Source organism: Nymphaea colorata, chromosome 10, assembly GCF_008831285.2.
Source record: "Nymphaea colorata isolate Beijing-Zhang1983 chromosome 10, ASM883128v2, whole genome shotgun sequence".
Lineage (NCBI taxonomy): Eukaryota > Viridiplantae > Streptophyta > Magnoliopsida > Nymphaeales > Nymphaeaceae > Nymphaea > Nymphaea colorata.
This window is the reverse complement of record NC_045147.1, coordinates 17,767,619-17,780,059: the sequence shown is the minus strand read 5'-3', so window position 1 is coordinate 17,780,059 and position 12,441 is coordinate 17,767,619. Positions and strand designations below refer to the sequence as shown.

The 12,441-nt window shown below is 40.8% G+C and overlaps 2 protein-coding genes across 2 annotated transcripts; both read left to right on the top strand.

Annotated features, from left to right (window-relative positions):
• The first annotated feature begins 5,537 nt into the window (after positions 1 to 5,537).
• LOC116262730 (ethylene-responsive transcription factor ERF110-like) lies at positions 5,538 to 6,640 on the top strand. Its single transcript, XM_031642217.2, has one exon. The coding sequence runs from the start codon at positions 5,583 to 5,585 to the stop codon at positions 6,363 to 6,365; it is 783 nt and encodes a 260-aa protein (XP_031498077.1). The 5' UTR covers positions 5,538 to 5,582; the 3' UTR covers positions 6,366 to 6,640.
• Positions 6,641 to 8,221: 1,581 nt separating this feature from the next.
• LOC116263113 (protein CYPRO4-like) lies at positions 8,222 to 11,607 on the top strand. Its single transcript, XM_031642716.2, has 2 exons — positions 8,222 to 9,903; positions 11,141 to 11,607. Exons 1-2 carry the CDS (start codon positions 8,296 to 8,298, stop codon positions 11,420 to 11,422), a joined length of 1,890 nt encoding a protein of 629 aa, XP_031498576.1. The 5' UTR covers positions 8,222 to 8,295; the 3' UTR covers positions 11,423 to 11,607.
• Positions 11,608 to 12,441: the final 834 nt, after the last annotated feature.

The window sequence follows — 12,441 nt, the reverse complement described above, 5'->3', positions numbered from 1 at the left end:
TGGCTTCTATATTTTCAACGTGTTCTCTATACACTGATTTGCATAAAATAGATAGTCCAGATAATTTCCATTAAGTTATATAAATGTTTGATAGCTACCTGTTTTGATGCACACACACACAGATATGGAAGTTGTCACAAAAACTGAGTCCTGTATTAGGAAAACAACAAAACCCAACATTGTTTTTAAAACTACAGCCACAGAAGCAGGTACCTAAGGCGAATAAACATTGTTTTTAGAACAACTTTTCAGTGACGTCTACGCTAAACCCATTTAGGTGGTTTGGGCCCAAGAATTTCTGTTCCTATCCAGCATGTCACAATCCTGATAATCAACAAAAAAATACGTCACAATCCTGATAATAAACAAGAAAAAACACACAAACATGCACGTGAGTGCGTGCACACACACACACATATATATATATATATATAGCACACGTTTTATAGTTTATAGTCTAACTAGATGGATGCACTTTTTGGGTGAGTATGGGGAGAACTTCATTTTACCGCCTCGATACAAACCCAAGCATCCCCTTCCAACCCTCTCCCCAGGCTCTGTGGCTGTGTCGATGCCTATGAGTGAGATGACGCAGAGATGATGCACCATCAACTGGAGGCTTCATACTCAATAGCCCGACCAGCTATGCTTTACTCTTTAGAGCTCCTGAATGGATATGATTCTGCTAATGCGTGAAAGCCACGAAAAGAAAAAGGAAAAAGAAAAACTTCTTGATAAAGAGAAGAAATTCTGTAAAACAGAGTCCATTCAGATGTGGAAAACAAGGCTTTATGATGATGAGAGATTCAGCACTTAACTTGTTTGTTTAAAAATCTTATCTATTCTTCAAATGTTGCTAGTTTCCAGGATTTAGTGCATGTAACTTTTATGATCATTTCTTACCAATGTGAACTCCACAAATTTTCAAACTAAAAACATGAAACAAATACTAAAAGAACCCAAGAAAAGTAATTAAAAAAAAAAATTGAACGACCCGTGATTGAATCTACCGACAACTAATTCGGCTAAACTAAAATTCTTAGCATATACATGTTCATTGGCATATAGTCGGTAGCACCAAGCTTTGATGATCATCTTTGGTGGGTTGTTTTTTTTTTTTAAAGGGTGAGTAGTTCATTCTATCGGCCTTCTCCCCTTAAGAGAGACTACTGCTTCTCCCTTGTGCCCATTACCCTCAAGGTTAATAGAGCTTGTTTCGGGACTTATTACGGCACTAAAAATAAATACATTAAGTCATGACAGCAAATATGAGATTTGAACATCAGATCTCCCTCTGTGGTGGACCACCTTGCCGTCAACAACCTTTTTTGGGATTGACCATCTTACTGTTTGAAACTTGAATGAAAGAACATTTGTTGACATCGCTTTGAGATTTGGAACTCTCGATCTGGGACTCGGCGATATCCTACCGAGATTTTTGTCGGCGTTTCAAATGCGGAAGTCTAAGTGTAAGATCAACTTGTTGACATCTCTTTAAGCATCTCAAGTCCGAATCTGGATACCGTATCAGCTTGAAGATATTCAGTTCACAAGTCTACTTTGGCAATATTTCTGCGGGGTTTCAGATCCTCGAGTCGTAAAAAAACAAAAGCTCTCCCATAAAAACAAAAGTATCAAAAGAAAACACCCTACCCTTCCTTCTGGACGGTTCATATATTATTATTACCTTTCAAAATCTTTTGAACGCTTTTCCTTTATTCATGATTTTTCATATGTTTCTCCATTTTTTTTTGCAAATATAATAACAATGTATTGTTGGAACTCTATTTGAAATAAGATTTGCAAGCCGATGCAAGTTTGATCACCATTTCAACATTTTGATTCTTATTGGCACTGTTTCTTGAGACATCAAATGGTGGTTGCGTGACACTTTAGTTGACAAGTGAACTGCTCTTCACACAAATCTAAAAATATCTCTAAACCTCGAAAAAAAGGTATCTCCCTCCTTCAACTCAATCTTGGCAGTCTTCGAACCAGAATTTCTTGTCTTTAAAAGTTTCGTATAATTTTTCAATACAAAACTAAATTTTTAAGATGTTATATGATGTATCCAAAACTTTGCAGTAAGATTGGATTTCATAAGTTTAAGTGTGAAACCTTGTCTGAAATGGCCCTATTAAATGCTCACAACGAACTAAGACAGTCTTAATGTTACAATTTTTTTTTTTTATTTATGTGCATGTGAGCGGGCAATCAAACTTCCATTGCTTTTCTTAACAATATCCAACTTAGCAAATACTGAAATTATCAACCAACTCTGCCATTTTTTTAAAAGTCCACAGCTTGAGCTAACGCTGTACTTGAATGCCCTTCAACGCTTCATTGTCAAATATTATTGACCCCACCACATGTCATCGAAACAGCGAGCTCAAACGATTCGGATGAACCGGTAAAGAAGATACCAATTTAAAAAATTAATGCAAAACATTTTTATTATATAAAAAACACATAAAATAAAAAATTCCAAAATTTCTAGAAAATAGTTAACGAAGAACACGTGCACACCTGGTTGGGCCAACACAATTATGGATATAAAAAGGCGGGGAAGACAGAGCACATAGAATATAATATATATCCGTGCGCGGGTTGAACCAAAAAAATGTTAAGAATTTGAAGTTGTGGAAAAAAAAAAGGGTCAAATTTTCTGTTTGGTGCTTACTTTTGTCGAAATTTCTGAGGTAAATTTCACGTATCTGTTTTTCCCAGCACAAGTCTCACTTCTGTTGTCAATGTCAAAAAGCCTGCACTTTTGAGAATACTTTCAGTAGAATGCACAATGCGGAGCTAAAAAATTTCAATAAAAGATATAATTTAGATTTTTAAGAAGCACCAATATGTAAATTTAAAAAACAACCATGAAATTTCAATGTAAAAATAACTATTCTTGTAGGCCTCCCTTCCGCTCTTTGTTTTGCATATTCATTGGTGAGGGTGGAATGATATAGCGTTCTTGCTACCATCTTAATTAAGTAATAGGAAAGGAATAATAGTAATGTTTTTTTTAATGTAAGAGTAAAAAAAAAGAAAACAATTTTAAGAATAAATTTCCATAGTAAAACATGATTTAATTTGAGTGCGCATTTACCTGCCATCAACAAAATGAGCATAACACTTATGTTATATGTTTCAGCTATGTTATGTTGGTAGAATGAACAAATTACTTTACGATACCATCTACGTAAGGTGATTTTTACGTTCTATTGTCACGGGTGGAATGCCATGATATTATTGAAATTGCTTAGGCTTATACTAAAAAATGAAAAGGAGGTTATACTAAAAAATGAAAAAAAGTAGGTGGTGGAAAAAAAAAAAAGAATCTTGCATCTTGATATTAGATATCTATTGAAAGCTGCCTTTCCTTATCCAAAGCATGCATATTTCCGGCATGTATCATGTGCTTGAAAGCCCAAAAAGTTATGCCCCCCAATCCGCATTATTCTGGGCAACGAACACACGAGTTGCGTGTTCTGCCGCGAAATGACCAAAAGGCCCTTAGACTTATTTTCTATAAAGTGTCTAAACAATGAAACACTTATTTTTTGACAATATTATCTTTTTAATATTACTGTGATTATTATCATTGTTATTTTCAGACTTTCTTATTATCTCACTTCTGGTTTCATTGGTATTTTCACATAAAAAATAACATTTGTTTTTTAATTTACGAACAATTGATCAATCAGTTGAATCTTCTCGTTGACTGATTTGGATTCTAGAATTTAGAGCGAGAAGGAATTTGGATCTTCACGAAACGCCGGTCTTGTTTTATTTGGGTCAGTATTGATGTGATCGCTCGACGACACCCTGATTGATTGGCGCCACATGCTTTGTAAGTTTCGCTGACGTCATCGATGGCGCAGTTTGGCTTCTGTGGGTCCCACCAGCCCAGGAATGTTCCGCCGGAGATCAGCCTTAGTTCGTCATCCCTTTCGAGTTTGAATTATTTTGATAAAAAAAATATGATGGAATTTTTTGTTTTTTTTTTGGACAAGTGAAGATTTTGATGAATTTGTTTTCTTAAATTTTCAAGAGGAATATCACATCAAATTAAATTTTCGCTAAATCATTTTTTTTAAATTTTTTTTTTGAAAGAAAGTACTTGTGTGCGTGAGAGCGGTGTATGAGCAGTAAGATGATAGACGATCCTCCTGCTCACCTTAAAAATATTAAAATTAAAATTGAAAAATGGTTTTTGATAGAACTTCTTAATTGCAGGAAAGCAAAATAACAAGAATGAAGAATGAAGCAATAAAATGAAAAGCCGACCATTAGCGCTGCAGTTTTGACTGCCCGTCAAGGTATTACCCTCAAACCAACCCACCAAGATGTGCGTGACGGTGACCGCTGCCGTATAATATTTAATTATGAAAATGATATTGACTGTTAAGAGAAATAGCATGCATGCATGTGATGATGAAGCATGATAGCAGATAAATTTCGAGTGACCGAAAAGGATTTCTGAATCAGATCAAGTAGTGAGAAATTGAAAATATAAAAGAACACTAATTGCCAAGACAGCTAAACTATCTCTTTAACTCTACAAAAATCCATAAATATACCGTGGTCCGTCGAAAAACTTGACTGGTTTGTGAATCTAAATAACTAGCAAATCTTAGAAAGAAAGAACCAGGTCAGACATAAAACGAACGGCCGCCATGATTCTATCTGCTCTTGGCCTCAATGCAGGTTCCAGTTGCATGATTCTGCAGTTCACTTTTCATTAGATGATATGGCAAAAATTAGAAAAGAAAGAAGCAACATTCGGAAGAATCACATGCAGAAAAGAAAAGAAAAAAAAGCTGCAAATGAACCAGTGAGCCTCAAACAGTAAAGAGAAGATTTAACGACATGCTTCGGCAGGCTGGTAACAGCAGATACAGATAGAAGGGTGATATCCGGCAGGCGGTAGCAGGTAGGGGCGACGGCGGTTCAGCGATGGCAGCCGAGCATCAACAGGGAGCGACAACGAGTAGTGCCGGTAGAACTTTCGAGGGCGATAGTAGGCGGGAGTCAGGGGACGGCAGACAATAGCAAGGAGGTCCAACGGGTCGATTTTTCCTTCTTTTTCCCTCAGTTTTGGCTGGACAGTGAAGCCCGGCGGGTTTTTCCGTCGAGTCCTTTTCATTTGCTTTAATTTTTTTTTTTTAATTTTCACACGGGATGGCGATGGCTCAGGCGTGCACATTTAAGGGTTTATCTTCATCTATCCCGCACGTTGCATTCGCCCATTTGAAATATATATATATATATATATATATATATATATGCCTTGGGGCCCGCAGCCCAAAATTGAGAAAAAAGAAAATTCTACGCCACGTGCCGAGGAAAAGTTTTAAAACACGATGACAGCAACATCTCCGACGATGCGCGTTTGATATGACGCGTTTGATATCGAGGAAAGTCCCTGCTCCCTCTCCCTCTCCCTCTCCCCACGACCCACTCCACCGCGTTCCAGCTGTTTTTATAACACGTCGGATGAGGCACGAATATAAAGGCTAACCTCATCACTCCCCAGCTGCTTCAACCCAGCTGACGGTGCAGAGAGAGAGACTAGAGAGGGAATGACCAACAAGCGAACCAGGCAAACGAAACAGGCGCAGGAGGCGGCGGCGGCGGCGGCGGAGAATGCTAACGGAGGCCGGCGGACCTTGAGCAAGGAGGAGGAGATGAAGGTCATGGTGGAGGCACTCAAGCACGTTCTTGCCGGCGAAGGCAGCAGCAGCGACGGCAGCGCCTTGCTGGAGGCAATGCTCTGCCAGAGCAAAAGCCCCGTGGAAGAAGAGGAGAGTTGGGACAGGTCCCCAAAGAGGAAGTACCGCGGGGTGAGGCGGCGGCCGTGGGGGAAGTGGGCGGCAGAGATTCGGGATCCGCGGCGGGCCACCAGGGTGTGGCTCGGCACCTTCGATACGGCCGAGGCGGCTGCCCGGGCCTACGACGAGGCCGCGGTTAAATTCCGCGGTCCCCGCGCCAAGCTCAATTTCCCCGATGGGGAGCCTTCTCAATCTCAATCTCAGCTTCAGGCAATGCCCATGCCGCGAATGGTGCAGGATCAGCAGCTTCAGGATAACCGTTATACTCAGCCGCAGCTGCAGCAGCAACAACAGCATGAGAATGACCACAGCGTTTCTTCAACCCCGCCGATGAGCGGCATGGAGAGTGTCTTTCCGGCGCCGTCGACCCCCTTCGAGTACGACTACATTTGGGATTCAGTCCACGAGCACCATGATTTCGAGCAAAGTGGCGACTTGGGGAGCTCCAGTCTTGCTCAGGAGTGGAGCCCGGATTACGACGGCTTCAGTTTGCCGGCCGGTGACCACAATTGGACACTTGGTTTCTTTCCTTGATTGGTTATTTTTGGGATCAAGGAGGACGAATTTCTCCTCTGCTTCTTCCACTCACTCTCGCATTTTAAGAGAGATTTTGCTCCTTGAATAATGCTCTTGCTTCTGCCCTGTGTTTTTTCCGGGAGGGGGAAGCAGGACTTTCGAATTTTTTCACTCGATCCTCCTTTACTCACTATTTCAACGAGTGGAGATCGAGCTCTGACAAATTCCTTTCTCTTATTTGTATCTGTAATTCAATTCACTATAATACGAATTCCGTTCAGTTTTTAAATCAACTACCACAGTTCGGTACAGAGGATGGCAAGAACAAAGGGAAAGCGTCCGAGAAGAAAAGACGGCGCAGCCGAACCGGGCCCATCCGATTCCAATTGAAATACTCCCCAAAATTTTGGCGACTCTGTCTCTAATCAATAGGTCGTGCCGGTTCATAAAAAGCCGATTCGGATGGAAACCGGATATGAGCGAAACACGAGAGCTTGAGTGGCGGTTGGTGGTTACCGTGTGAACGAAGCTTCCCAGTAACGCGTTGACATGGACGTCCTTGTCAAAGCTTGGACCTTGGACCCGAAAAGTGAGAAATTCTCAGCCGTCGATTAATCAAATGGACCGCTGGGATCGGAGTTTTGTCAAAGCTTACGATGTTGTCAAAATTGGGATACGAGAAGATTGGCTCCATTTTCTGATCCAGGTCAAAACTGAAGAAAAGATAAAAAGCGGGGCTTGATCATGTATATTGAAACAAGAGGTTCACTAGATTTTGAGATGCTCATCGAATAGCTGTGTGCAAAACTTTATTGCTCCCATGCCTTTTGGTTTGGTTGATTTCTTTGCTATCCTTTGTTGTTCATTAGTTGATTGATTGGTTTTTGCATTACTGTTTTGTGTTCCGCTTAATGACAGCAGGGGGGCTCCCCTTTGCTCCACCCATCGACCCACGAAGGAGTAGAGCAAAGGAGAGCCTCTGCGGCTCCTTCCCGCCGTCGCCGTCGCCGTCGCCAGATGCCGGCGACGGTGGGAGAGGAGCCACCAGGTTCCTCTTGGAAGATGAGTGAAAGAGAAACAGAAGAGAGATTTTGTCCATCCAGAGTTTAGATGGATAGTCAAGGTTTGATGTTGCTAGATGTATAGATAAAACTGAATATCACCATTCTGTTTTTTTAATATATATATATAATATTATTTTCTACCATTTTCAGTTTCTTATTTGCTTTTTGGTGTCAATGTTTATGACACTTCCTTTCTTGGAAAATTTTGTTTAGAACCCGTTATTTCTATATTTATAAAAGAAAAACCCCATTTTCTTGATTTTTTTAATCCACGCTATTTAAGAACAAAAAAAAAAATTTGTTGTTGCCTTCTGCATGGGAAAGCCACTTTTGTGTTATAAAAAGTGTCATGGATGGGCGTAATACGTTACGGCTCCCCGTAACACATAACCTGGTAGGCTTCTTCTCAAAGAGGTTGAATTTAGCAGTTATTTTTTAGTATTTTAATATTTTTACCTTTTTTTTGCATATTATTTATGTGTTTTCTTAAATATATTTTAACTATTTTAAATTGAACTCAAAAATGAATTTTACGACAAGAATAAAAATGAAAATTTTAACATAAGAAACCAAGATAACACCTCTTAAAATGATATAAGAATGGAACTATGATGACAAGAGACGATGCTGAGAAGGAATAGAAATATCGTTTTATATTTATTTCAAGTTTTGCTTGATAGTTTCTTAGAGGGCTTTTTAAAAAATTCTAAACAATTTTTTAACAAACCGCTACCTTGCTTAGGAACGAAGCTAAGGTGGGGCCCAATCGGGGCATATCCAGGTTCCATATAACTCCAGTTCGAGATCGTTGGCGGCATTTCTAAGACCCTCTCCCTGCTTCGAGGGAAAGCCACCTGTTCTCTCTCTCTCTCTCGCTCGCGACCATGGGGGGATCTCATAGTCGGGAGGGAAATCTCTCCGATTCGGAGGAGGAGGAGGAAGAAGAAGTGGAATCGGAGGAAGAACAGACCGGTAGAAGAGAGCAATTGACCCCTCCTCACCGAACGACCTCTGGTTCTCCTTCTTCGTCTGCGTCCCTCGACGAGATCAACGCCACCCTCAAGGACCTGAAGCTCAAGTACGGTAACGTGCCTCGGGCGAAGAACGCGGTGAAGCTCTATTTGCACATCGGAGGGAACACGCCTAACGCCAAATGGATCATCTCCGAGAAGTTCACGGCGTACGCGTTCGTCGAGGAGAACGCTGATTTAGGAGAGGGGTCGCTGAAGGTGAAGGGAGAGAAGAAGTTCCAGCGGAAATGGGTGATGAAGGTGGGATCGAAGGTCCGGGCGTTGGTCTCGCCGTCGATGCAATTGAAGATGTTCGACGACCAAAGGAGGGTTGATTTTGTGTGCGACGGCGTTTGGGCGTTGAAATTCTTCTCGCCGGAGGATTACCGGGTCTTTCTGGCCGAGTACCAGAATTGCCTCTTTGAGAATCTGCACGAGATTGAGGCAACGAACAAGGACGATATCTACGGGAAGGACTTCAGAGGGTGGATTAATCCTAAGGAAGCAGACGATTCTATGTGGGAGGACGCGGAGGAGAACTTCAAGGAAGCTTATACTCCTGTGCGCGATAGGGAGGATCTCTTGGAAGAATTGGAGGAGGCCGCCAATGGGGGAATTCAGGGTATTGCAATGGGTGCCCTCGACTACAGTTTCTTGGTGAGCGATTCCGGCATCGAAGCTGTTAAGAACATGAACCATGGCATTCACGGCAAAGGAGTTGCCGTGAAATTCAGTGATGGCAAGGGCAAATTCAGCGGATTGGACACTTCTTCTTCATTTGAAACCCCTAAGAAGGCCCTTTTGATGAGGGCAGAGACAAATATGCTCCTGATGAATCCTGCAGGAGAAGGAAAACCGCATGCCACGGGGCTCCATCAATTGGATATCGAGACGGGGAAGGTGGTAACAGAATGGAAGTTTGCCAAGGATAACACGGAAATAACGATGAGAGATATAACCAATGACAGCAAGGGTGCACAATTGGACCCCTCTGGTTCGACGTTTCTGGGTCTGGATGATAGAAGGCTTTGTAGGTGGGATATGCGTGATCGCAGGGGTGTGGTCCAGCAGCTTGATGGTCCAGTTTTGCACTGGACAGATGGGCACCAATTCGCCAGTAATACCAAATTCATGTGCTTTGCGACGACTGGCGACGGCTGTATTGTTGTTGGCTCCGCCGATGGCAAGATCCGTCTGTACTCAGACCGTTCGATGAGGATGGCGAAGACGGCATTCCCAGGACTCGGGTCTCCCATTACCCATGTTGACGTGACTTATGATGGCAAATGGGTTCTGGGCACAACTGATACTTACTTAATCCTCATTTGCACACTGTTCACTGACAAAGATGGGAGGACTAAGACGGGCTTCACTGGTCGCATGGGTAATAAGATTGCAGCCCCAAGGTTGCTGAAGCTGACTCCTCTGGATTCGCATTTGGCAGGCGAGAATAACAAGTTCCATGGCGGCCAGTTCTCCTGGGTAAGAGACTTTTTGCTCTATTGTTTTGAGAATTGATTTCTTAAGTCTGTCGGTGATGCCACATCTTAATCACATGTATAGCTGCTGAAATCATCATTTCCATCTTTGCACGTGTTGTTCGTGATTTGTTTACGTGACCTTTTAAAGTGTTTGTGTCCTAGTGCTTGTCTAATGAACGATCTGGCTGTATCTGTATTGTCTAGTTTGAAGCATTAGACATTTAAAGGCCAGCAAGTTTTCTATTTGAACTAAATACTCTTGTATAGTGAGAGCCAGTGGCGGAGCCACTTATACATAGATTTAGTGCCCCCTCAACTACTAATTTTCCCACTCTCACTTCAATTTCTGGCTCTGCCACTGGTTAGACCTTGAAAGTGGGGAAAAGCAAAAAAAAATTCACCGTTTACACATAGGATTCTTCTTTCTTATCGTGGTTATAATGGGCAACTACCTTTTTTCGCTGTTTCTTCCACCTCTTTCCTTTAAGGTATTTCTATCATTTTGTTCATTTTCATTTTGATTTCCGGTCCCCTTTTGATATAAGCAATATTCTATCTAATAAAAACTCGGGCTGTTCTGACCGAACTGCTGTTTTGTGTGCCCTTTAGATTTTCATTGCACAAAAGTGATCTTGTTAAAAATATTGCTTTCGTATGTCTTGATAGTTTTGAACTTTTCTGCTCTTGGTGGTACTAATTTCTGTTACATTTCGTTAAGTGAAGTATTCAATTTTATGTTTCATTTGCTTGTTTTGCTAATATCAACCTAGTGATGAATGGCGGTTGATACATAAGTTTTTCTCTTTACCTAGGTTCTCTTGTGTTTTGGCACTACATCAAAATCTTATCTCATTTGGTATTACAGCAAGATCATTTCATGAGTTCTGTTTTCAGGTTCAGGAAAAACAGGGGATTCTAGTTTTAGCGAAGGTTTAAGATTTCCTTGTTAAAGAACCTAGATGTATATAGCCTCTGCTTTTGCGAATGGACTTGTTTATGTAGCTAGTTGCGCAAGACGAGCATTCTCGGTTTTTGTTTGTTTCTTTTCTTGCCTGGCTTAGTGTCTTTTTCTGTCATGTCTAGAACCAGAAAATTGGTTCCCCAAGGTAGTTTGTTGGTACTTTTACCTTCTAAAGATTTATACTGCTTTGCTACCAAGCTTTTGTACAGCATTCTGACCCAGCAGCGAAGACTAGTGGAGACCGACCCTGATCCTAACCTTTTATTTATTTTTGCAGATCACAGAGAGCGGCAAGCAAGAGCGGCACCTTGTTGCTACTGTTGGCAAATTCAGCATTATATGGAACTTTCAACAGGTCAAGAACAGCGCTCATGAATGCTACCGGAACCAGGAAGGACTGAAGAGCTGCTATTGCTACAAGATCGTTCTAAAAGATGAATCAATTGTAGACAGCCGCTTCATGCATGATAATTTCGCGGCTTCTCGATCTCCAGAGGCTCCACTGGTAGTTGCTACGCCAAAGAAAGTCAGTTCTTTCAGCATGGCAAATAGAAGGTGATTGAATCTCTGGGTGTCGAACCTGCTTCTCAGTCTTGATTGAGTCGTACTTTGGTTGGTTGTTTGGGGGGGCCCTCGTATTGTCGACTGTAAATTTTTGGTTGTTAGATGCTCTTGTATTTAGACTTCAAACACAAGTTTCGTTTTGTCTTAATGACATTGAATTTTGTTAATTTTTTTATTTAAGATTTGTGGTCCTTTTTTTGGTAAACTGACGGATCCGCGCTTGGCTTATGATGTAGCTAATCGAAAGGGAACAAGGGACTCGATTGTTGCAGCTTTGTTTCTCTTTGTTTGAATTGCGAGTGCTGGATATTCTTGACGGGTATTTTCATTTCAACGTGTTAGTGGCATTTTAATAGATACCATTATGGTCACAAATGGCTTACTAAGCTTAAAAGCACTTGCTAAACACGATGCAAATTCTAACAAAATGAGTTATGGACTTCAAAACATGCATATTTAGCAATTTTAACATGTGTATATATATATATATATATATATATATATATATATTGGCTTGAGCATCAAAACTCTAAATGTATTTCCGATATTTGGCTGTATACATGGCGTAACTCGTCACATGATAAAATTAAGTAATATTGTTCTACCACTTTTAGTACATATGTTATGACAGACAGTGATTACGAATAAAAAAATACTAGTTAATAAATAATATATAGACCTTGACCTATTACCCGTGTTATGCATGCACACAAATGACCTAACAATATCTTCTTGCATCCGTTTCTAAATTGGTGTTGAATACGGCTCCTATTGACCTATTACCCGTGTTATGCATGCACACAAATGACCTAACAATATCTTCTTGTCAATACATAGAAATACAAGTACACATATATACTCAGACTTTTAAGCAAGTATATAATACAAAAAAATAAACTAAATTCAACGCACGCCCAACAAATAGGCACATACCAAATTAGCAACCTTCAGAAACCAAAGCACCACAGAAGGTGAATGAACAATATGCACCAACGAAAGTAACAAACTGTAGAG

Coding starts and splice junctions, on each gene's coding strand:
- LOC116262730 (XM_031642217.2), top strand. CDS start 5,583: ATGACCAACAAGCGAACCAGGCAAACGAAACAGGCGCAGGAGGCGGCG.
- LOC116263113 (XM_031642716.2), top strand. CDS start 8,296: ATGGGGGGATCTCATAGTCGGGAGGGAAATCTCTCCGATTCGGAGGAG. Junction 9,904..11,140: donor ATGGCGGCCAGTTCTCCTGG/GTAAGAGACTTT, acceptor TTATTTTTGCAG/ATCACAGAGAGCGGCAAGCA.